The sequence below is a fragment of the Pseudophryne corroboree genome, chromosome 3 (assembly GCF_028390025.1).
Source record: "Pseudophryne corroboree isolate aPseCor3 chromosome 3, aPseCor3.hap2, whole genome shotgun sequence".
Taxonomy (NCBI): Eukaryota; Metazoa; Chordata; class Amphibia; order Anura; family Myobatrachidae; genus Pseudophryne; species Pseudophryne corroboree.
Window position 1 is genome coordinate 25125844 of NC_086446.1, and position 25165 is coordinate 25151008.

Consider the following 25165-nt stretch of genomic DNA (forward strand, 5'->3'; position numbering starts at 1 on the left):
GTCACCCTAGTAACGCTGAGGTGCTCTGGAGTCCCTGTGCAGGAGCTGCGCTTCCCTGCCAGTCTGCCTGTGTATAGCTGCAGAGGGAAAATGGCGCTGGTGAGCTGCTGGATCCGCTCATAGTGAAGCCCCGCCACCTTAATGGCGCGCAGTCTTCCCGGTTTTTTTTATACTGGCTGATGTAATTTCTGTTCTACAGTGGGTTAAAACCCCTGCAGAATAGCTGCCAGTGTGGGTATATGTTGTGGCTTCAGCTCGCCCCTCACAGCGGAACACACAGCACCCTTTATGCTTCAGAAGCCTGGAGCTGCAGCCTGCTTGTGAGCGCTGTGCTCCTACCCCTCTTGCCGCCATTACAGCCGGCAACCCGCTAACCGGGACGCCGGCCACCTACTCACCACTCTTCTAACTTCTGGCTCTGTTGGGGTGGTGGTGTGCTGCGCGTCTGTATGCTCGCTGTGGTCGGGCTTGTGACTAGGCCCCTCAGGAGCTCAGTGTCCTGTCAGCGGGGAACGGAACCATTAACACTAGGGAGGTTGGACTGTTCCCCTACCCTAAGTCCCACAAAGCAGACAGGCTGGTGCCAGCCAGACCTGCCTGAAAACAATAAACAAGAAAATAAATGCAGAAAACTCTTCAGGAGCTTCCCTAAGCGTGACCGGCTCCTCCAGGCACATTTTCTAAACTGAGTCTGGTAGGAGGGGCATAGAGGGAGGAGCCAGCCCACACTATCAATTTCTTAAAGGGCCCATGGCTCCTAGTGGACCCGTCTATACCACATGGTACTAATGTGGACCCCAGCATCCTCTAGGACTTAAGAGAAAATACAATTCCTCTTCTGGTGCTGTCTCCTTACCGGGTATGTTGAGGACCTCTCTAATGGAGTAAATCGGTGCCTCAACACCTTGAGACATAGTATTGTCACCTTCTACATCCACCTCCCCATCATCCAGTTCTGGTATGCCAGTATCAGAATCAGACTGGAGCACCTGTGAGAGCGTGTGTTTATGAGAGACCAATGGGGGGGGCTGAGGAGCCTGTCTGTGGTCAGCAGCCTTGTGTATAAAATCCTCTACAGACTTTTTAAGGGTCTGCCTTTCTTGTCTGGCCGTAGCCAATTCGGTATTTATATTTGTAATCATGCCTTTGAATGATTCTAACCACTCAGGATCATGAGCACTACTGCCTTGTGAGGGTATAGAACACTGATTACATAGGAGAGAACCCTCCGGAGAAGGACAAAACATAGTTACATGAGGGACAAAAAGTATAGAAATATACTGGCGCTGGCTATGATTCCAATAAAGGGACAATGAAACCATTTAAATAAAACATTAATAAAACTATTTATTACACATTCATTAAAAATGAGAGGTATCATAACTCTCTATCTCTACTGGATTATATATCAGAGTGAATGACCACTTAAATGTCACTCAGTTGTAATCTGTGCACAACTTCCCGGCTAGGGCTCATTCCACAATATAGCCGCTAGTTCATAGAGCCGCTAGATCTTTCAGGTGCAGTCCCCAAGGAATCTCAATTTCAGTCAGAGATCCAAATAGCAGCAAGGGAGATGATCCGGGTCCCAATGTTATAACACTTGTAAGGGTCCAATGGAAGCAATAAGTCTAATTGTTGCCAGAGATGAACACGAGTGTATACAGTGCTGGAGGTCAGTGGTATTGAGCTCAACGCGTTTCGCTGGTCTGATGGCTGCCAGCTTCCTCAGGAGCGTATGCCACACGCTGCCCTTTTCTGTTTATATACCCTCTTAGTTAGGGTGAGAGTAGAAACACCTGATACACTTACAATTCAATTAAAAAAAACATCCCAAAGAAACAATAAAAATCTTATATAGAAGGCATTCCTATTGGTACACTTACCCATGCATCAAAAACCAGGTTTCTCTTACGTCCTAGAGGATGCTGGGGACTCCAAAAGGACCTTGGGGTATAGACGGATCCGCAGGAGCTTGGGCATACTATAAAGACTTAAATTGGGTGTGAACTGGCTCCTCCCTCTATGCCCCTCCTCCTCCAGTTAGACTTTGTGCCCAGGAGTGACTGGACACACACTAGGGGAGCGCTACAGAGTTTATCTGGAAAGACTTTTGTTAGGTTTTTTATTTTCAGGGAGACCTGCTGGCTACAGGCTCCCTGCATCGTGGGACTGAGGGGAGAGAAGTCAGACTACTTCTTCTTAGTTAAGGGCTCTGCTTCTTAGGCTACTGGACACCATTAGCTCCAGAGGGTTCGATCACTTGGTCCGCCTAGCTGCTTGTTCCCGGAGCCACGCCGTCACCTCCCTCACAGAAGCCAGAAGAAAGAAGTCGGGTGAGTATGAGAAGAACAGACGACTTCAGTGACGGCAGAAGACTTCAGTAATGGAGGTACAGCGCAGCGGTAGCGCTGCGCTCCATGCTCCCATACACTTCACCAACGGCACTCGCAGGGCGCTAGGGGGGAGCGCCCTGGGCAGCAGTAACTGAGGTTTTTAGTGGCAAAAGAAGGGCTATACGGTGTCCGATCGCCGTATAGAGCACCCCCTCCACTTTGCAGGTTCAAGTTTTAGCGGGCTACAGCGCGCCGGGAAGGGGGCGGGGCTTAGCCGCACATTGCTCACCAGCGCCATTTTCTCCTATTCCTACAGCGCTGCAGAGACGCTGCCCGGACCTCCGAGCTCCCGCAAGTACTTGGGGAGGGAAAACGGGGGGGGGCACTTCAATTTGGTTCTTTTCAAGTGATATGGCCGGCGCTGAGCATATTACTAACTTCTGTTAGTATATGGGCGCTGGGGTGTGAGCTGGCATACTCTCTCTGTTCTCACTAAGGGCTTCTCTGTGGGTCTGTCCCTGGGCTTGTGGACTGTGTGAGTGTGTCGGCACGAGGTGTCGACATGTCTGAGCCTGGGTGTTCATCCCCGGAGGAAGTTATGGTGGCTGCAGAAAAAGATTTAAGTATGTGTTTGTCAGCACAGCCGACGGCTGATTGGATGACTATGCTAAGTACACTGAATACAAATGTGGCTTTATTGTCAAAGAGACTGGATAAATCTGATTCTCAGACACAAACATGGAGACAGTCGGTGGAGGATGCATTGTCTCAGGTACACACAGCCCCAGGGTCACAGAAGCGTGCTTTTAACCAGATGGCAGATACAGGTACCGACACGGACTCTGACATCGATTTAAATGAGGCTTCTTTGCATCCACGGGTTGTCAAGAGTATTCAGTATATGATTATTGCTATTAAAGATGTGTTACATATCTCTGAGGAACCTGCTGTTCCAGACACAAGAGTTTGTTTAAGGGGAAAAGGCCTGAGGTAAAATTTCCCCCCTCTCATGAAATGAATGCACTTTGCGAAAAGGCTTTGGAGTCGCCTGAAAATGGTGGCAGATTCCCAAGCGAATTTTGATGGCATATCCTTTTCCCTCTGACGATAGGGAAAAATGGGAGTCGTCTCCAAATGTGGACAAGGCTCTCTCGCGATTGTCCAAGAAGGTGGCTCTTCTGTCTCCTGACACGGCTGCCCTCAAGGATCCGGCGGATCGTAAGCTGGAGATGACTTTGAAGTCCATTTTCGTCAATACTGGTGCATTGCTCAGACCTGCTGTCGCGTCGGTATGGGTGAGTAGTGCTATTGCAAAGCGGGCTGAAAATTTGGCTTCTGATATGGATGCTCTTGTTAAAGATAATATTCTTCTGACCCTTGATTATATTAAGGACGCTGCAGATTACCTAAAGGATGCGGTGAGGGATGTTGGTCTCTTGGGATCAAGAGCCAATGCCATGGCGATTTCGGCCAGGAGGGCGCTGTGGATTCACCAATGGAATTCTGATGCCAACTCCAAGAAGAATATGGAAGCTCTTCCTTTTAAAGGTAGTGTCCTAGTGTCGACCGCTACGGCGGGTAAGTCATCTTTTCTTCCTTATGTTCCCACACAACAGAAGAAGGCACCACATCAGCAGATGCAGTCCTTGCAGCCTAATAAATACAAAAGAGGTAAGGGCTCGTCCTTCCTCGCTTCTAAGGGTAGAGGTAGGGGAAGGAAGTCGCCTGCAATATCAGCTGCCCAGGACCAAAAGTCCTCCCCTGCCTCTACCAAGTCCACCGCATGACGCTGGGGCTCCCCTGGGGGAGTCTCTACCGGTGGGGGGTCGTCTCCGATCCTTCAGCCAGGACTGGGTTCGTTCGGCACTGGATCCTTGGGTCTTAGACATAGTGTCCCAAGGGTACAGACTGGAGTTTCAGGAGATGCCCCCCAACCGTTTTTTCGTGTCGGCCTTGCCAACTTCTCTTCCCGAGAGAGAGGTGGTAAGAGATGCGATACAAAAGTTGTGTCATCAGAGGGTCGTGGTGCCGGTTCCCCCGTCAGAACGGGGGAAGGGTTCTATTCGAGCCTCTTTGTTGTGCTGAAGCCGGACGGTTCGGTCAGACCGATTCTGAACCTAAAATCCCTCAATCCATTCTTTCAAGTTCAAGATGGAGTCTCTTCGAGCAGTGATCTCCAGCCTCGAAGGGGGAGATTTTATGGCGTCAGTCGACATAAAGGATGCTTACTTACACATCTCGATTTTCCCTCCTCATCAAACCTTCATGAGGTTCGCGGTACAGGATTGTCATTACCAGTTTCAGGCATTTCCGTTTGGGCTCTCCACGGCCCTGAGGGTTTTCACCAAGGTGATGGCAGAGATGATGGTTCTCCTGCGCAAGCAAGGGGTCACAATTATCCCGTACTTGGACGATCTCCTCATAAAGGCGAGGTCCAAGGAACAGTTGTTAAGAAATGTGGATCTCTCCCTGTCGGTTCTACGACATCACGGTTGGATACTAAATTTGCCAAAGTCTCAGTTGATCCCGGTCACTCGCCTGCCCTTTCTGGGCATGATTCTAGACACGGAGCTGCAGAGAGTGTTTATTCCGGAGGACAAAGCTCTGGAAATACAGACAATGGTCAGGGAGCTTTTGAGACCGACAAGTGTGTCGATTCATCAATGTACTCGGGTTCTGGGGAAGATGGTTGCGGCTTACGAAGCCATTCCGTTTGGCAGGTTTCATGCCCGGGTGTTTCAGTGGGATCTATTGAACAAATGGTCCGGATCTCACCTGCACATACATCGGAAAATCAGTCTCTCCTCCAGGGCCAGGATCTCTCCTGTGGTGGCTGCAAAGCTCTCACCTTCTAGAGGGATGCCGCTTCGGAATCCAGGACTGGGTCCTGCTGACAACAGATGCAAGTTTCCGGGGCTGGGGCGCGGTCACGCAAGGAAGAAATTTCCAGGGAAAATGGTCAAACCAGGAGTCTTGTCTCCACATAAATGTTCTCGAGCTAAGAGCCATTTACAACGGCCTCCTGCAAGCGAAGAGCCTTCTTCAAGGTCGTCCTGTCCTGATACAGTCGGACAACATAACTGCGGTGGTGTACGTAAACCACCAAGGCGGAACAAGGAGCAGGGTAGCTATGGCGGAGGCCACAAGAATCCTTCGCTCAACGGAACAGCACGTGAGCGCCCTGTCAGCAGTCTTCCTTCCGGGCGTGGACAACTGGGAAGCAGACTTCCTCAGCAGGCACGATCTACATCCGGGAGAGTGGGCTCTTCATCAAGAGGTGTTTGTGGAAGTGACAGAGCGTTGGGGACTTCCTCTGATAGACATGATGGCGTCTCGCCTCAACAAGAAGCTTCTGAGGTATTGTTCCAGGTCACGAGACCCCCAAGCCAGAGCAGTGGACGCCCTTGTAACTCCGTGGGTGTTTCAGTCGGTGTATGTGTTCCCTCCGCTTCCTCTCATCCCAAAGGTGCTGAGGATCGTACGACGAACAAGGGTTCAGGCAATACTTGTCGTTCCAGATTGGCCACGGAGGGCCTGGTATTCGGATCTTCAGGAATTGCTAGTAGAAGATCCTTGGCCGCTTCCTTTAAGAGAGGACCTGTTACTACGGGGGCCCTGCGTGTTTCCGGACTTACCGCGGCTGCGTTTGACGGCATGGAAGTTTAACGCCAAATCTTAGCTCGGTAGGGTATTCCTGGGGAGGTCATCCCCACTCTTCTTAAAGCTAGAAAGGAGGTCACGGCGAAGCATTATCACCGTATTTGGAGAAAATATGTGTCGTGGTGTGAAGCCAAGAAAACTCCTACGGAGGAATTTCGGCTGGGTCGTTTCCTTCATTTTTTGCAGGCAGGCGTCGATGCTGGCCTGAAATTAGGATCCATCAAAGTGCTGATTTCGGCTTTATCTATTTTCTTTCAAAAAGAATTAGCCGTCCTTCCAGAGGTTCAGACTTTCGTGAAGGGAGGGCTGCATATCCATCCTCCATTTGTGCCGCCTGTAGCGCTGTGGAATCTTGAAGTGGTGTTGAAATTCCTTATGTCTCACTGGTTTGAACCTTTGCGTAAGGTTGAGTTAAAGTTTCTCACTTGGAAAGTGGTCATGCTTTTAGCTCTGGCGTCTGCCAGGCGAGTGTCAGAGTTGACGGCCTTGTCTCACAAGATTCCTTATTTGATATTCCATTCGGATAGGGCGGAATTGAGGACTCGTCAACAATTTCTGCCGAAGGTGGTTTATTCTTTTCACATAAATCAACCTATTGTGGTGCCTGTGGCCACGGATGCTGTGGCGGTTCCAAAATCTCTGGATGTTTTTAGAGCTTTGAAAATTTACATCGCCAGGACGGCTCTTACCAGGAAAACAGAGGCTTTGTTTGTCCTGTATGCTTCCAGCAAGATAGGTCATCCTGCTTCCAAGCAGACCGTTGCACGCTGGATTTGTAATACGATTCAGCAGGCTCATTCTTAGGCTGGGTTGCCGTTGCCGAAATCGATAAAAGTCCATTAAACCAGGAAGGTGGGCTCCTCTTGGGCGGCTGCCCGAGGGGTCTCGGCACTTCAACTTTGCCGAGCAGCTACGTGGTCGGGTTCAAACACATTTGCTAAGTTTTACAAGTTTGATACCCTGGCTGAGGAGGACCTCATGTTTGCTCAATTGGTGCTGCAGAGTCGTCCGCACTCTCCCGCCCGTTCTGGAGCTTTGGTATAGATATTATAGATATTATAATATGGTATATTCCGTAGAGGATGCTGGGCGCCCGTCCCAGTGCGGACTGTTACTCGCAGTTGTAGTTTACTGGTTGTATTTGTTTACACGTGGGTTGTGTATTAGTTTCTTCAGCTTGTTGCTGTGGTTAGTTCATACGGTTATCTGGTTTTGTACTACTCCAGTTGCACGGTATGTTGTGGTGTGGGCTGGTATGTTTCTCGCCCTTTGGTTTAAATAAAAATCCTTTCCTCGAAATGTCCGTCTCTCATGGGCACAGTTCCTATAACTGAGGACTGGAGGAGGGGCATAGAGGGAGGAGCCAGTTCATACCCAGTTTAAGTCTTTATAGTGTGCTCAAGCTCCTGCGGATCCATCTATACACCATGGTTCTTTTGGAGTCCCCAGCATCCTCTACGGTCTAGGAGAAAAGGATTTACCGGCAGGTAATAAAATCCTATTTCTCTAACGTCCTAGTGGATGCTGGGGACTCCGTAAGGACCATGGGGAATAGACGGGCTCCGCAGGAGACATGGGCACTTTAAGAAAGAATTTGGATTCTGGTGTGCTCTGGCTCCTCCCTCTATGTCCCTCCTCCAGACCTCAGTTTGAATCTGTGCCCGGACGAGCTGGGTGCTACTTAGTGAGCTCTCCTGAGCTTGCTATAAGAAAGTATTTTGTTAGGTTTTTTATTTTCAGGGAGCTCTGCTGGCAACAGACTCTCTGCAGCGTGGGACAGAGGGGAGAGAAGCAGCCCTACTCTCTGCAGATAGGTCCTGCTTCGTAGGCTACTGGACACCATTAGCTCCAGAGGGATCGTACACAGGATCTCACCCTTTGTCGTCCGATCCCGGAGCCGCGCCGCCGTCCCCCTCGCAGAGCCGGTAGACAGTAGCCGTGTGAAAGAAGCAAGAAGACTTCGAAATCGGGGCCCTGGGCAGCAATTAGGACCTTTTGGCAAAAGTTGGACATATATACAGTTGGGCACTGTATATATGTATGAGCCCCCGCCATAATATTGTACAGAAACGCGGGACAGAAGCCCGCCGCTGAGGGGGCGGGGCTTCTTCCTCAGCACTCACCAGCGCCATTTTTTCTCCACAGCTCCGCTGAGAGGAAGCTCCCCAGGCTCTCCCCTGCAGATACACGGTAGAAGAGGGTAAAAAAGAGAGGGGGGGGCACATAATTAGGCGCAAAAATCATTATTACAGCGGCTACTGGGTTAACACTAATACCCCTTTCACATCGCACTAAAAACCCGGTATCGACACGGCATATTGCCTTGTCGAAACGGGTCAGTGTGCGATGTGAAAGCTCCTTTTCAGAATTAGCGGGTCGCCTGACCCGGTAATTCAACCCGGTAAAAAAGAAGGGTTATTACCGGGTTGAATACCGGGTCAGGCGCAGTGTGAATGGGAGCCGTTCAGATGCGACACTGCTCCCATTAACAGCATAGGGAGAGGCGGCGCAGGAGATGAGCTCATCTCCCAGCGCCGCCTCCACCCCCGCCCCTGCTGCTGCTGCGCCCTCCACTGCTATGGCAACCGACCCGGTATATTGCCGGGTCGGAAAGCCAGCAACGGAGCGCAAATGCCGGATCCCACCCGGTAAGGACATGTTTCTCTTGCCGGGTAGGATCCGGCATTTGCGATCTGAATGCAGCATAAGTTACTGTGTTATTTCTGGGTTTATAGCGCTGGGGTGTGTGCTGGCATACTCTCTCTCTGTCTCTCCAAAAGGCCTTGTGGGGGAACTGTCTTCAAAAAGAGCATCCCCTGTGTGTGTGTTTGTGGTGTGTCTGTACGCTGGTGTCGACATGTTTGACGAGGAAGGCTATGTGGAAGCAGAGCGGGAGCAAATGAATGTGGTGTCTCCACTGACGGCGCCGACACCTGATTGGATAGATATGTGGAAGGTTTTAAATGATAATGTTAATTCCTTGCATAAAAGGTTGGATAAAGCTGAAACCTTAGGACAGTCAGGGTCCCTACCCATGCCTGATCCTATGTCGCAGAGGCCGTCAGGGTCTCAGAAGCGCCCACTATCCCAAATTGTTGACACAGATACCGACATGGATTCTGACTCCAGTGTCGATTACGATGATGCAAAGTTACAGCCTAAATTGGCTAAATCCATCCGTTATATGATTATAGCAATGAAGGATGTGTTGCACATCAGAGGAAACCCCAGTCCCTGACAAGAGGGTTCATATGTATGGGGAAAAAAGGCAGGTGGTGACCTTTCCCCCTTCACACGAGCTAAATGAGTTATGTGAAAAGGCTTGGGAATCTCCAGATAAAAAACTGCAGATTTCCAAACGGATGCTTATGGCGTATCCTTTCCCGCCAACGGACAGGATACGCTGGGAATCCTCCCCTAGGGTGAACAAAGCTTTAACACGCTTATCCAAGAGGGTAGCCCTGCCGTCACAGGATACGGCCACCCTAAAAGATGCTGCGGATAGAAAGCAAGAGGGTACCCTGAAGTCCATTTATACACATTCAGGTACCTTACTAAGGCCGGCAATTGCGTCGGCCTGGGTGTGTAGTGCTGTAGCAGCATGGACGGATACCTTATCTGAGGAACTTGATACCTTAGACAAGGATACTATCTTAATGACCCTGAGGCATATAAAAGACGCTTTCCTATGTATGAGAGATGCTCAAAGAGACATTAGCCTACTGGGCTCTAGAATAAATGCAATGTCGATTTCTGCCAGAAGGGTCCTGTGGACTCGGCAATGGACAGGTGATGCCGACTCAAAAAGGCACATGGAGGTTTTACCTTACAAGGGTGAGGAATTGTTTGGGGAGGGTCTCTCGGACCTGGTCTCCACAGCTACTGCTGGAAAGTCAAATTTTTTGCCATATGTTTCCTCACAACCTAAGAAAGTACCGTATTACCAAATGCAGTCCTTTCGTTCACAAAAAGGCAAGAAAGTCCGAGGTGCGTCCTTTCTTGCCAGAGGCAGGGGCAGAGGAAGGAAGCTGCACAACACAGCTAGTTCCCAGGAACAAAAGTCCTCCCCGGCTTCCACTAAATCCACCGCATGACGCTGGGGCTCCACAGGCGGAGTTAGGCCCAGTGGGGGCGCGTCTCCGAAATTTCAGCCGCAAGTGGGTTCACTTCCAGGTGGATCCCTGGGCAATAGATATTGTGTCTCAGGGATACAAGCTGGAATTCGAAGAGATGCCCCCTCACCGATACCTCATATCGGCCCTGCCAGCTTCCCCCTTAGAGAGGGAAATAGTGTTAGCTGCAATTCACAAATTGTATCTTCAACAGGTGGTGGTCAAGGTTCCCCTCCTTCAACAAGGAAAGGTTATTATTCGACCATGTTTGTGGTACCGAAACCGGATGGTTCGGTCAGACCCATTTTGAATTTAAAATCCCTGAACATATACCTGAAAAGGTTCAAGTTCGAGATGGAATCGCTCAGAGCGGTCATCGCAAGCCTGGAAGGGGGGGATTTGATGGTGTCTCTGGACATAAAGGATGCATACCTTCATGTCCCCATTTATCCACCTCATCAGGCGTACCTCAGATTTGTGGTACAGGATTGTCATTACCAATTTCAGACGTTGCCGTTTGGTCGCTCCACGGCACCGAGAATATTTACCAAGGTAATGGCGGAAATGATGGTACTCCTGCGGAAGCAAGGGGTCACAATTATCCCATACTTGGACGATCTCCTCATAAAGGCGAGGTCCAGAGAGCAGTTGCTGATCAGCGTAGCACGCTCTCTGGAAGTGTTACGACAACACGGCTGGATTCTAAATATTACAAAGTCGCAGTTAATTCCTACGACTCGTCTGCCCTTCCTGGGCATGATTCTGGACACAGACCAGAAGAGGGTTTATCTCCCGATGGAGAAGGCTCAAGAGCTCATGACACTGGTCAGAAACCTATTGAAACCAAAACAGGTGTCGGTGCATCACTGCACGCGAATCCTGGGAAAGATGGTGGCATCATACGAGGCCATTCCCTTCGGCAGGTTCCATACGAAGACCTTTCAATGGGATCTACTGGACAAATGGTCCAGATCACATCTTCAGATGCATCGGTTAATCACCCAATCCCCCAGGGCCAGGGTGTCTCTCCTGTGGTGGCTGCAGAGTGCTCACCTCCTCGAGGGCCGCAGATTCGGCATTCAGGACTGGGTCCTGGTGACCACGGATGCAAGCCTCCGAGGTTGGGGGGCAGTCACACAGGGAAGAAATTTCCAAGGTCTGTGGTCAAGTCAGGAGACTTGCCTCCACATCAACATCCCGGAACTAAGGGCCATATACAACGCCCTACGCCAAGCGGAGTCCCTACTTCGCGACCACCCGGTTCTGATTCAGTCAGACAACATCACCGCAGTGACTCATGTAAACCGCCAAGGCGGCACAAGGAGCAGGGTGGCGATGGTAGAAGCCACCAGAATTCTTCGCTGGGCGGCGAATCACGTAAGCGCACTGTCAGCAGTGTTCATTCCGGGAGTGGACAACTGGGAAGCAGACTTCCTCAGCAGGCACGACCTCCACCCGGGAGAATGGGGACTTCATCAAGAAGTCTTCGCGCAGGTTGCAAGTCGGTGGGAACTGCCACAGGTGGACATGATGGCATCCCGCCTCAACAAGAAGCTACAGAAGTATTGCGCCAGGTCGAGACCCTCAGGCGATAGCTGTGGACGCACTGATGACGCCGTTGGTGTTCCAGTCGGTCTATGTATTTCCTCCTCTTCCTCTCATACCCAAGGTGCTGAGAATCATAAGAAAAAGAGGAGTGAGAACAATACTCATTGTTCCGGATTGGCCAAGAAGGACTTGGTATCCAGATCTGCAAGAAATGCTCACAGAGGACCCGTGGCCTCAGCCTCTAAGACAGGACTTGTTGCAACAGGGACCCTGTCTGTTCCAAGACTTACTGCGGCTGCGTTTGACGGCATGGCGGTAAAACGCCGGATCCTAGCAGAAAAAGGCATTCCGGATGAGGTCATTCCTACGCTGATAAAGGCTAGGAAGGAAGTGACGGCTCAACATTATCACCGTATATGGCGAAAATATGTTGCTTGGTGTGAGTCCAGGAATGCCCCTACGGAGGAATTCCAGCTGGGCTGTTTCCTTCACTTCCTACAGTCGGGAGTGACTATGGGCCTAAAATTGGGTTCCATTAAGGTCCAGATTTCGGCCCTATCCATTTTCTTTCAAAAAGAACTGGCTTCTCTGCCTGAAGTTCAGACGTTTGTAAAGGGAGTGCTGCATATTCAGCCCCCTTTTGTGCCTCCAGTGGCACCTTGGGATCTTAACGTGGTGTTGAGTTTCCTGAAATCACACTGGTTTGAACCACTCAAGACGGTGGAATTGAAATATCTCACGTGGAAGGTGGTCATGCTACTAGCCTTGGCTTCGGCTAGACGTGTGTCAGAATTGGCGGCTTTGTCACATCATAGCCCTTATCTGGTTTTCCACGCGGATAGAGCAGAATTGCGGACCCGCCCACAATTTCTGCCAAAAGTGGTTTCATCCTTTCATATAAACCAACCTATTGTGGTGCCTGTGGCTACTACTGACTTGGAGGATTCCGAGTTACTGGATGTGGTCAGAACTTTGAAGGTTTATGTAGCCAGAATGGCTAGGGTCAGGAAAACAGAATCTTTGTTTATCCTGTATGCTTCCAACAAGCTTGGGGCGCCTGCTTCAAAGCAGACTATTGCTCGCTGGATCTGTAACACGATTCAGCAGGCTCATTCTGCGGCTGGGTTGCCGCTGCCTAAATCAGTTAAGGCCCAGTCCACAAGGAAGGTGGGCTCTTCTTGGGCGGCTGCCCGAGGGGTCTCGGCATTACAGCTTTGCCGAGCGGCTACTTGGTCAGGTTCAAACACCTTTGCAAAGTTCTACAAGTTTGATACCCTGGCTGAGGAGGACCTTGTGTTTGCTCATTCGGTGCTGCAGAGTCATCCGCACTCTCCCGCCCGTTTGGGAGCTTTGGTATAATCCCCATGGTCCTTACGGAGTCCCCAGCATCCACTAGGACGTTAGAGAAAATAAGATTTTACTTACCGGTAAATCTATTTCTCGTAGTCCGTAGTGGATGCTGGGCACCCATCCCAAGTGCGGACTTCTTCTGCAATGCTTGTATATAGTTATTGCTTAAATAAGGGTTATGTTATGATTGCATCAGGGTTTATCTGATGCTCTGTTTTTGTTCATACTGTTAACTGGGTAAAGTTATCACGAGTTATACGGTGTGATTGGTGTGGCTGGTTTGAGTCTTACCCTGGATTTCTAAAATCCTTTACTTGTACTGTCAGCTCTTCCGGGCACAGTTTCTCGAACTGAGGTCTGGAGGAGGGACATAGAGGGAGGAGCCAGAGCACACCAGTATCCAAATTCTTCCTTAAAGTGCCCATGTCTCCTGCGGAGCCCGTCTATTCCCCATGGTCCTTACGGAGTCCCCAGCATCCACTACGGACTACGAGAAATAGATTTACCGGTAAGTAAAATCTTATTTTTTATTCATTATAAATGTTGTAGAGTCAATTGTTTAATTTCATAACATGTACTGGTCACGTGACCGTCTCCGATCACGTGATCAAGGCTAAGCCTATCCGTATGCATGGCCCATTGATTCCTCAGAGGTTCCGATCACGTGACCATCTCCGATGACGTGATTGAGGCTAAGCCTATCAGTATGTACCATAGAATACCGGAAATGACGCTGCGCTCCACAGGGACGCGGAAGGCTACGTTCCACAGATCCCCCCCCCCCCTTCCAGTGAGAGCCACCTAAAACCATTTGTTTATGTCATATTGGGTGACATTTCCACGTTATTCAGACGTGGCGCTGCGCTCCTTACTGACATGTAGTGCTGCGCTTTACAGGTAATCCATACAGACAGTATCTAGAATTAAGGACATCAATTTAAAACAGAACTTCAGCAGGTTATGTTGTCATGGAAACCGAAATAGAGCAAATTTGTTATGTTGCCATGGAAATAAAAATAAAATATACATGTATCTACATAAATGTATATTCTTTGGTATAAAGATCTCAATTGTATATATCTTCACTTTATTGTGCTCATATTCATATAGAGAAAACAGTATTATATAGAAAAATACATTAATTGGAATAGATCTGTTTATGCTGGTTTTTGAGCATAGTTGTAAAAATACACATATTCATATATTGGGTACCTAATATAGTTTGGTCTGTTATATAGAATATCTAATCGGATTACAATAAATACATAATGCTTAGATAGCAAGTATAATAGAATTTTAATTACCTACCGGTAAATCTTTTTCTCGTAGTCCATAGATAATGCTGGGGTCCATATTAGTACCATCGGGTATAGACGGGTCCACTAGGAGCCATTGGCACTTTAAGAGTTTAACACTGTGGGCTGGCTCCTCCCTCTATGCCCCTCCTACCAGACTCAGTCTAGAAACTGTGACCGAGGAGATGACATACTTCGAGAGAAGGAAATACAAATATAGTGGCGAGATTCATACCAGCTTACACAACAGGCAAATCCGGCCAACATGCCGGAAAACTCAGCAGCAGCTGAAACCGTACTGAAACAGGAACGAACGCAGAACTTACCTAGGAACCAGGCAGTACTGAACCAAATAACCACTGCAGGATAAAGAAGCGCTGGGCGGGCGCCCAGCATCCTCTACGGACTACGAGAAAAGGATTTTTCAATAGGTAATTAAAATCCTATTTTCTCTTACGTCCTAGAGGATGCTGGGGTCCACATTAGTACCATGGGGATGTATGAAAGCTCCCAGAACGGGGGGGGAGAGCGCGTAGCCTCCTGCAGAACTGCTTGACCAAACTTGAGGTCGTCATAAGCCACAGTATCGAACTTGTAAGACCTAGCAAACGTGTTCGAACCAGACCAAGTAGCTGCTCGGCAAAGCTGAAAGGCCGAGACACCCCGGGTAGCCGTCCAGGAAGAACCCACTTTACGAGTAGAGTGGGCCTTAACTGATTTTGGACACGGCAATCCTGCCGTAGAATACACATGCTGGCTGGTGAACCTGATCCAGCGAGAAATCGACGGTTTAGAAGCAGGACACCCAATTTTCTTGGGATCGTAAAGGACAAACAAAGAGTCAGATTTCCAGAGACAAGCCGTCCTCTTCACATAAATCTTCAAAGTCCTCACAACATCTAAGGCCTTGGAAGCAATTGAGGAGTCAGTAGCCACTGGCACCACAGTAGGTTGGTTGATATGAAAAGCCGACACAACCTTAGGAAGGAACTGTGGACGAGTCCTGAGTTCCACCCTATCTTCATGGAAGACCAGATAGGGCCTTTTACAGGTCAAAGCCCCCAATTCCGATACACGTCGAGCAGAAGCCAAGGCCAACAAAGTTACCAACTTCCATGTGAGAAACTTGATTTCAGTTTCCTGTAGAGCAGAGCTGGCCAAACCAGTCCTCGAGATCTACCAACAGTTCACATTTTCCAGACTACATAGCTGGTGCACAGGTGTAGTCATTACTAATTAAGATGTGCTGCATTCATTCCTAACTGACAATTCTACAGATCTCCAGGAGGCCTGGAAAACATGAACCGTTGGTAGATCTCGAGGACCGGTTTGGCCAGCCCTGCTGTAGAGGCTCAAACCAATCCGATTGCAGGAACTGCAACACCACATCAAGATCCCATGGTGCAGTTGGCACCACAAAAGGGGGCTGGATGTGCAGAACCCCTTTCAAAAAGGTCTGTGCTGTAGAGAAATATACTGGATGCTTAAATTCAACTCTTTACATCCAGGCGGACTGAATGAAAGCATGGACCTTTTTGTACTATTCTATAGGAGTAAATCTTTGTCTACACCCCTGTTTCCCCTTTCTCTCCTTTTCTTATTTTAGAAATGAATGTCTATAGACATAAATCCATGAACTGATGCCCTAGGGCATAATAAGAAGCAAACCTGTAAGATAAAACAATAGTTTCCCCAGTTTTCTCGGTCTTCCTCTGCAGAATAAGTTATGTAACATAGTATGGGATAGTTGCTGGTGAACTATGCAGATCTCTATATTGGATGCCTGATCTTTAGAGAAGAGACACGTCATTATTATATACGAAGTGCCACTATACCTGCTATCTAAGCATTATGTATTTATTGTAATCCGATTAGATATTCTATATAACAGACCACACTATATTAGGTACCCAATATATGAATATGTATATTTTTACAACTATGCTCAAAAAGAAACATAAACCGATCTATTCCAGTTAATGTATTTTTCTATATAATACTGTTTTCTCTGACGTCCTAGTGGATGATGGGAACTCCGTAAGGACCATGGGGAATAGACGGCTCCGCAGGAGACTGGGCACATCTAAAGAAAGATTTAGGACTATCTGGTGTGCACTGGCTCCTCCCCCTATGACCCTCCTCCAAGCCTCAGTTAGATTTCTGTGCCCGGCCGAGCTGGATGCACACTAGGGGCTCTCCTGAGCTCCTAGAAAGAAAGTATATGTTAGGTTTTTTATTTTCAGTGAGACCTGCTGGCAACAGGCTCACTGCATCGAGGGACTAAGGGGAGAAGAAGCGAACCTACCTAAGTGGTGGTAGCTTGGGCTTCTTAGGCTACTGGACACCATTAGCTCCAGAGGGATCGCACACAGGACCCGACCTCGTCGTCTGTTCCCGGAGCCGCGCCGCCGTCCCCCTTACAAAGCCAGAAGCAAGAAGGTGGTCCGGAAAATCGGCAGCTGAAGACTTCTGTCTTCTCCAAGGTAGCGCACAGCACTGCAGCTGTGCGCCATTGCTCCTCATGCACACCACACACTGCGGTCACTGATGGGTGCAGGGCGCTGGGGGGGGGGGCGCCCTGAGCAGCAATATTAACACCTTGGCTGGCAAAATTAACACCATATATAGCCTCAGGGGCTATATAGGTGTATATTAACCCCTGCCAGAAACGATAAAATAGCGGGAGAAAGCCCGCCGAAAAAGGGGCGGAGCCATCTCCATCAGCACACTGGCGCCATTTTTCCCTCACAGCTCCGCTGGAAGGAAGCTCCCTGGCTCTCCCCTGCAGTCCTGCACTACAGAAAGGGTAAAAAAGAGAGGGGGGGCACAATTTAGGCGCAGTATATATATTATATAGGCAGCTATAAGGGAAAACACTCTGTATAGGTGATATCCCTGTGTTATATAGCGCCCTGGTGTGTGCTGGCATACTCTCCCTCTGTCTCCCCAAAGGGCTTTGTGGGGTCCTGTCCTCTGTAAGAGCATTCCCTGTGTGTCTGCTGGGTGTCGGTACTACTGTGTCGACATGTATGATGAGGATAATGATGTGGAGGCGGAGCAAATGCCTGTGAATGTGATGTCACCCCCTGTGGGGTCGACACCAGTGTGGATGGACTTATGGAAGGAATTACGTGACAGTGTCAGCTCCTTACATAAAAGGTTTGACGGCATAGGACAGCCGGCTACTCAGCTTGTGCCTGTCCAAGCGTCTCAAATGTCATCAGGGGCTATAAAACGCCCGCTACCTCAGATGACAGATACAGATGTCGACACGGATACCGACTCCAGTGTCGACGATGATGAGACGAGTGTACCCTCCAATAGATCCACCCGTTACATGATTGAGGCAATGAAAAATGTTTTACACATTTCTGATGATACCCCTGGTACCACAAAAAAGGGTATTATGTTTGGTGAGAAAAAACTACCAGTAGTTTTTCCTGCATCTGACGAATTAAATGAGGTGTGTGAGGAAGCGTGGACTTCCCCAGATAAGAAATTGATCATTTCTAAACGGTTAATGGCTGCGTACCCTTTCCCGCCAGAGGATAGGTCACGCTGGGAAACACCCCCTAGGGTAGATAAAGCGCTGACACGCTTATCAAAGAAGGTGGCACTACCGTCTCCGGATACGGCCGCCCTAAAAGAACCTGCTGATAGAAAGCAGGAAAGTACCCTAAAAGCTATATACACACACACTGGCATTGTATTGAGACCCGCTATTGCATCAGCTTGGATGTGCAGTGCTGCAGCTGCGTGGTCAGACTCCCTGTCGGAAAACATTGATACCATGGATAGGGACAATATTTTGCTAACGATTGACCATATAAAAGACGCGGTCTTATACATGCGTGATGCATAGAGGGATATCTGCCGGCTGGCATCAAAAATAAGCGCTATGTCCATTGCCGCCAGACGGGGGTTATGGACTAGGCAATGGTCAGGTGATGCCGACTCCAAGCGGCACATGGAAGTTTTACCCTATAAAGGGGTGGAACTTTTTGGGGAAGGTCTTTCAGACCTCGTTTCCACTGCTACTGCTGGGAAATCGACTTTTTTGCTACAGGCTACCCCACAGCAAAAGAAAGCACCGTATTATCAGGTACAGTCCTTTCGGCCCCAGAAAAATAAGAGGGCTAGAGGCTCATCCTTTCTGCCGAGGGGCAGAGGAAGGGGGAAAAAGCTGCAGCACACAGCTAGTTCCCAGGAGCAGAAGTCCTCCCCTGCGTCCGGTAAGTCCACAGCATGACGCTGGGGCTGCTCAGGCGGAACCGGGAACGGTGGGGGCACGTCTCAGGTTTTTCAGCACACAGTGGGCTCTCTCACAAGTGGATCCCTGGGTCCTTCAAGTAGTATCTCAGGGGTACAGGCTGGAATTCGAGACGTCTCCCCCCCCGCCGTTTCCTAAAACCTGTCTTGCCGGCAACTCCCTCTGCCAGGGAGGCAGTGTTGGTGGCTATTCAAAAACTATATTCACAGAAAGTGATTGTCAAGGTACCCCTCCTTCAGCAAGGAAAGGGTTACTACTCCACAATGTTAGTGGTACCGAAACCGGACGGTTCGGTGAGACCCATCTTAAATTTAAAAGACTTGAACACTTATATCAAAAGGTTCAAGTTCAAGATGGAATCGCTCAGGGCGGTTATTGCGAGCCTGGAGGAGGGGGATTACATGGTCTCCCTGGACATCAAGGATGCGTACCTGCATGTCCCCATTTACCCTCCGCACCAGGAGTACCTCAGATTTGTGGTACAAGACTGTCATTATCAGTTCCAGACGCTGCCGTTTGGGTTATCCACGGCACCGAGGGTCTTTACCAAGGTAATGGCCGAAATGATGATACTCCTTCGCAAGAAGGGAGTTTTAATTATCCCGTACTTGGACGATCTCCTGATAAAGGCGAGGTCCAAAGAACAGTTGATAGTGGGGGTGGCACTTTCTCGGGAAGTGCTTCAACAGCACGGCTGGATTCTCAATATTCCAAAGTCACAGATGGTCCCGACGACACGTCTTCTGTTCCTGGGAATGATTCTGGACACAGACCAGAAAAGAGTGTTTCTTCCACTGGAAAAAGCCGAGGAATTGTCATCTCTGGTCAGAGACATCCTAAAACCAGGAAAAGTGTCGGTGCATCAATGCACACGAGTCCTGGGGAAAATGGTAGCTTCATACGAAGCAATTCCATTCGGAAGGTTCCACGCAAGGACGTTCCAGTGGGACCTGTTGGACAAATGGTCCGGGTCCCATCTCCAGATGCAACAGCGGATAACCCTATCGTCCAGAACCAGGGTGTCGCTGCTGTGGTGGCTGCAGAGGGCTCATCTACTAGAGGGCCGCAGATTCGGAATACAGGACTGGGTCCTGGTGACCACGGATGCCAGCCTTCGGGGCTGGGGGGGCAGTCACAAAGGGAAGAAATTTTCAAGGACTGTGGTCAAATCAGGAGATTTCTCTTCACATAAATATCCTGGAGCTAAGGGCCATTTACAATGCCCTAAGCCAGGCAAGACCCCTGCTTCAAAACCAGCCGGTACTGATCCAGTCAGACAACATCACGGCGGTCGCCCATGTAAACAGACAGGGCGGCACGAGAAGCAGGATGGCTATGGCAGAAGCCACAAGGATTCTCAGATGGGCAGAGAATCATGTGTTAGCACTGACAGCAGTGTTCATTCCGGGAGTGGACAACTGGGAAGCAGACTTCCTCAGCAGGCACGACCTCCACCCGGGAGAATGGGGACTTCATCCAGAAGTCTTCCAAATGCTGGTCAACCGGTGGGAAAAACCACAGGTAGACATGATGGCGTCCCGCCTCAACAAGAAGTTGAAAAGATATTGCGCCCGGTCAAGAGACCCTCAGGCGATAGCGGTGGACGCTCTAGTGACACCATGGGTGTACCAGTCGGTTTATGTGTTTCCTCCTCTACCTCTCATACCAAAGGTACTGAGAATAATAAGAAGGCAAGGAGTGCAAACCATACTCGTGGTTCCGGATTGGCCAAGAAGAGCTTGGTACCCGGAACTTCAAGAGATGCTTGCAGAGGACCATTGGCCTCTGCCGCTCAGACAAGACCTGCTGCAGCAGGGACCCTGTCTGTTCCAAGACTTACCGCGGCTGCGTTTGACGGCATGGCGGTTGAACACCGGATCCTGAAGGAAAAGGGTATTCCGGAGTAAGTCATCCCTACCCTGATCAAAGCCAGGAAGGATGTCACTGCAAGACATTATCACCGCATTTGGCGGAAATATGTTGCTTGGTGTGAGGCCTTGAAGGCCCCGACGGAGGAATTTCAACTGGGTCGATTCCTGCACTTCCTGCAAGCAGGGGTGTCGTTGGGCCTCAAATTGGGGTCCATAAAGGTCCAGATTTCGGCTCTGTCGATTTTCTTCCAGAAAGAACTGGCTTCACTGCCTGAAGTTCAGACTTTTGTCAAAGGAGTTCTGCATATTCTGCCTCCTTTTGTGCCCCCAGTGGCACCTTGGGATCTCAATGTGGTTTTGGCATTCCTAAAATCACATTGGTTCGAACAACTTAAGACTGTGGATTTAAAATATCTCACGTGGAAAGTGGTCATGCTGTTGGCCCTGGCATCGGCCAGGCGGGTTTCAGAATTGGCGGCTTTGTCTTGTAAAAGCCCTTATCTGATTTTCCATATGGATAGGGCAGAATTGAGGACTCGTCCTCAGTTTCTCCCAAAGGTGGTCTCAGCTTTTCACTTGAACCAACCTATTGTGGTGCCTGCGGCTACTAGGGACTTGGAGGATTCCAAGTTGCTGGACGTAGTCAGGGCCCTGAAAATTTATGTTTCCAGGACGGCTGGAGTCAGAAAAACTGACTCGCTGTTTATCCTGTATGCACCCACCAAGCTGGGTGCTCTTGCTTCTAAGCAGTCTATTGCGCGCTGGATTTGTAGCACTATTCAGCTGGCGCATTCTGCTGTGGGACTACCGCAGCCTAAATCTGTAAAAGCCCATTCCACAAGGAAGGTGGGCTCACCTTGGGCGGCTGCCCGAGGGGTCTCGGCTTTACAACTTTGCCGAGCTGCTACTTGGTCAGGGGCAAACACGTTTGCAAAATTCTACAAATTTGATACCCTGGCTGAGGAGGACCTGGAGTTCTCTCATTTGGTGTTGCAGAGTCGTCCGCACTCTCCGCCCGTTTGGGAGCTTTGGTATAATCCCCATGGTCCTTACGGAGTTCCCAGCATCCACTAGGACGTCAGAGAAAATAAGAATTTACTCACCGGTAATTCTATTTCTCGTAGTCCGTAGTGGATGCTGGGCGCCCATCCCAAGTGCGGATTGTCTGCAATACTTGTAAATAGTTATTGTTACACAAATCGGGTTATTATTGCGAGCCATCTGTTCAGAGGCTCCTTTTGTTATCATACTGTTAACCGGGGTTCCTATCACGAGTTATACGTGTGATTGGTGTGGCTGGTATGAGTCTTACCCGGGATTCAAAATCCTTCCTTATTGTGTCAGCTCTTCCGGGCACAGTGTCCTAACTGAGGCTTGGAGGAGGGTCATAGGGGGAGGAGCCAGTGCACACCAGATAGTCCTAAATCTTTCTTTAGATGTGCCCAGTCTCCTGCGGAGCCGTCTATTCCCCATGGTCCTTACGGAGTTCCCAGCATCCACTACGGACTACGAGAAATAGAATTACCGGTGAGTAAATTCTTATTTTCTCTACAGGAATATGAGCATAATAAAGTGAAGATATATACAATTGAGATCTTTATACCAAAGAATATACATTTATGTAGACACATGTATATTTTATTTTTATTTCCATGGCAACATAACAAATTTGCTCTATTTCGGTTTCCATGACAACATAACCTGCTGAAGTTCTGTTTTAATTTGATGTCCTTAATTCTAGATACTGTCTGTATGGATTAACCGTAAAGCGCAGTGCTACACGTCAGTAAGGAGCGCAGCGCCACGTCTGAATAACGTGGACATGTCACCCAATATGACATAAACTAATGGTTTTAGGTGGCTCTCACTGGGGGCGTGGGGGAGGGGGATCTGTGGAACGTAGCCTTCCGCGTCCCTGTGGAGCGCAGCGTCATTTCCGGTATTCTATGGTACATACTGATAGGCTTAGCCTCAATCACGTGATCGGAGACGGTCACGTGATCGGAACCTCTGAGGAATCAATGGACCATGCATACTGATAGGCTTAGCCTTGATCACGTGATCGGAGACGGTCACGTGACCAGTAAATGTTATGAAATTAAACAATTGACTCTACAACATTTATAATGAATAAAAAATAAGATTTTACTTACCGGTAAATCTATTTCTCGTAGTCCGTAGTGGATGCTGGGGACTCCGTAAGGACCATGGGGAATAGACGGGCTCCGCAGGAGACATGGGCACTTTAAGGAAGAATTTGGATACTGGTGTGCTCTGGCTCCTCCCTCTATGTCCCTCCTCCAGACCTCAGTTAGAGAAACTGTGCCCGGAAGAGCTGACAGTACAAGGAAAGGATTTTGGAAATCCAGGGTAAGACTCAAACCAGCCACACCAATCACACCGTATAACTTGTGATAACTTTACCCAGTTAACAGTATGAACAAAAACAGAGCATCAGATAAACCCTGATGCAACTGTAACATAACCCTTATTTAAGCAATAACTATATACAAGCATTGCAGAAGAAGTCCGCACTTGGGATGGGTGCCCAGCATCCACTACGGACTACGAGAAATAGATTTACCGGTAAGTAAAATCTTATTTTCTCTAACGTCCTAGTGGATCGGAACCTCTGAGGAATCAATGGGCCATGCATACTGATAGGCTTAGCCTTGATCACTTGATCGGAGACGGTCACGTGACCAGGAAATGTTATGAAATTAAACAATTGACTCTACAACATTTATAATGAATAAAACCTGTGTTTTGATGTATGATATGATTATTGGGTAAGTGTACCAATAGGAATGCCTTCTATATAAGATTTAACGCAAATGGACTGCAAGGGGGCACCCAGAGGGATATGACTGAGAGCCATTGCACTGGGTGGTCTTCAGGTTGCCGAATGTCGGGATCCCGGCGCACAGTATACCGGCGCCGGAATCCCGACACACGGCATACCGACAGATATTCTCCCTCGTGGGTGTCCACGGCCCCCCTGGAGGGAGAATAAATAGCGTAGCGCGCCACCCTGCCCGCAGCATGGCGAGCGCAGCGAGCCCGCAAGGGGCTCATTTGCGCTCGCCACTCTGTCGGTATGCCGGCGGTCGGGCTCCCGGCGCCGGTATGCTGGTCGCAGGGAGCCCGGCCGCCGGCATACCATACTACACCCATTCCACTATATGGTCTGTACAGATCTGTGTGTCTAATACTCTGATAGTCTCCTGATTACTCTGAGTAATGATGTCCGGCATTAATAAAGCATTCATTTATATGTGGGTGATTTAGGGTGAAGATCTTACAAATATAAAGGGAGAAGAGACATATGTGACAGATATGAAGGTAGAAGATATAGAGGGAGAAGAGACATATGTGAATGATATGAAGGCAGAAGATATAGAGGGAGAAGAAGAGACGTATGTGACTGATATGAAGGCAGAAGATATAGAGGGAGAAGAAGAGACGTATGTGACAGATATGAAGGTAGAAGATATAGAGGGAGAAGAAGAGACGTATGTGACTGATATGAAGGCAGAAGATATAGAGGGAGAAGAAGAGACGTATGTGACTGATATGAAGGCAGAAGATATAGAGGGAGAAGAGACGTATGTGACTGATATGAAGGTAGAAGATATAAAGAGAGAAGAGACGTATGTGACTGATATGAAGGTAGAAGATGTAGAGGGAGAAGAAGACACGTATGTGAGGAGTGATCAGCAGTGTAAGGAGGAGGAAATCCCTACAGACATCAGCACAGGTGAGTAACAAACACTTATCACAGAAAGTCACATATTCTACTTGCTCAGTCATTACAGCAAACTCTTATCCTATCCTTTGTCAGTGCAGACTAATGAGGTAACTGTAGCAACCCAGAGATCTGACCCCCCCCCCCCCCGCACACACACACTCTCACTCTCTGGTGTATCTCATACATCAGGAGCCATCAGCCTCTATTATACTCCTGCTCTCCCCCTCACATCATGTCACTGTGTGTTACCAGCCCAGAGATCTGACCAGTCTCCTCCCAACACTCTCTGGTGTATCTCATACATCAGGAGCCATCAGCCCCTATTATACTCCTGCTCTCCCCCTCACATCATGTCACTGTGTGTTACCAGCCCAGAGATCTGACCAGTCTCCTTCCCACACTCTCTGGTGTATCTCATACATCAGGAGCCATCAGCCCCTATTATACTCCTGCTCTCCCCCTCACATCATGTCACTGTGTTACCAGCCCAGAGATCTGACCAGTCTCCTCCCCACACTCTCTGGTGTATCGTATACATCAGGAGCCATCAGCCTCTATTATACTCCTGTTCTCCCCCTCACATCATGTCTCTGTGTGTTACCAGCCCAGAGATCTGACCAGTCTCCTCTTCACCCTCTGTGGTGTATCTCATACATCAGGAGCCATCAGTCCCTAATATACTCCTGCTCTCCTCCTCACATCATGTCTCTGTATTACCAGCCCAGAGATCTGACTAATCTCCTCCCCACACTCTCTGGTGTATCTCATACATCTGGAGCCATCAGCCCCTATTATACTCCTACTCTCCCCCTCACATCATGTCACTGTGTTACCAGCCCAGAGATCTGACCAGTCTCCTCCCCACACTCTCTGGTGTATCTCATACATCTGGAGCCATCAGCCCCTATTATACTCCTACTCTCCCCCTCACATCATGTCACTGTGTTACCAGCCCAGAGATCTGACCAGTGGACA

The 25165-nt window shown here is 49.0% G+C and overlaps 1 protein-coding gene across 1 annotated transcript in view; it reads left to right on the top strand.

The window, feature by feature from the left end:
- The window catches only part of LOC135057093 (zinc finger protein 268-like), a 189224-nt gene that overhangs the window by 32673 nt on the left and 131386 nt on the right, over positions 1-25165 (top strand). The window contains exon 3 of the mRNA XM_063962993.1: positions 23731-24199. Within this exon, the coding sequence (XP_063819063.1) occupies positions 23779-24199 (421 nt within the window). The 5' untranslated portion in view covers positions 23731-23778. The remainder of the gene's footprint in view (positions 1-23730; positions 24200-25165) is intronic.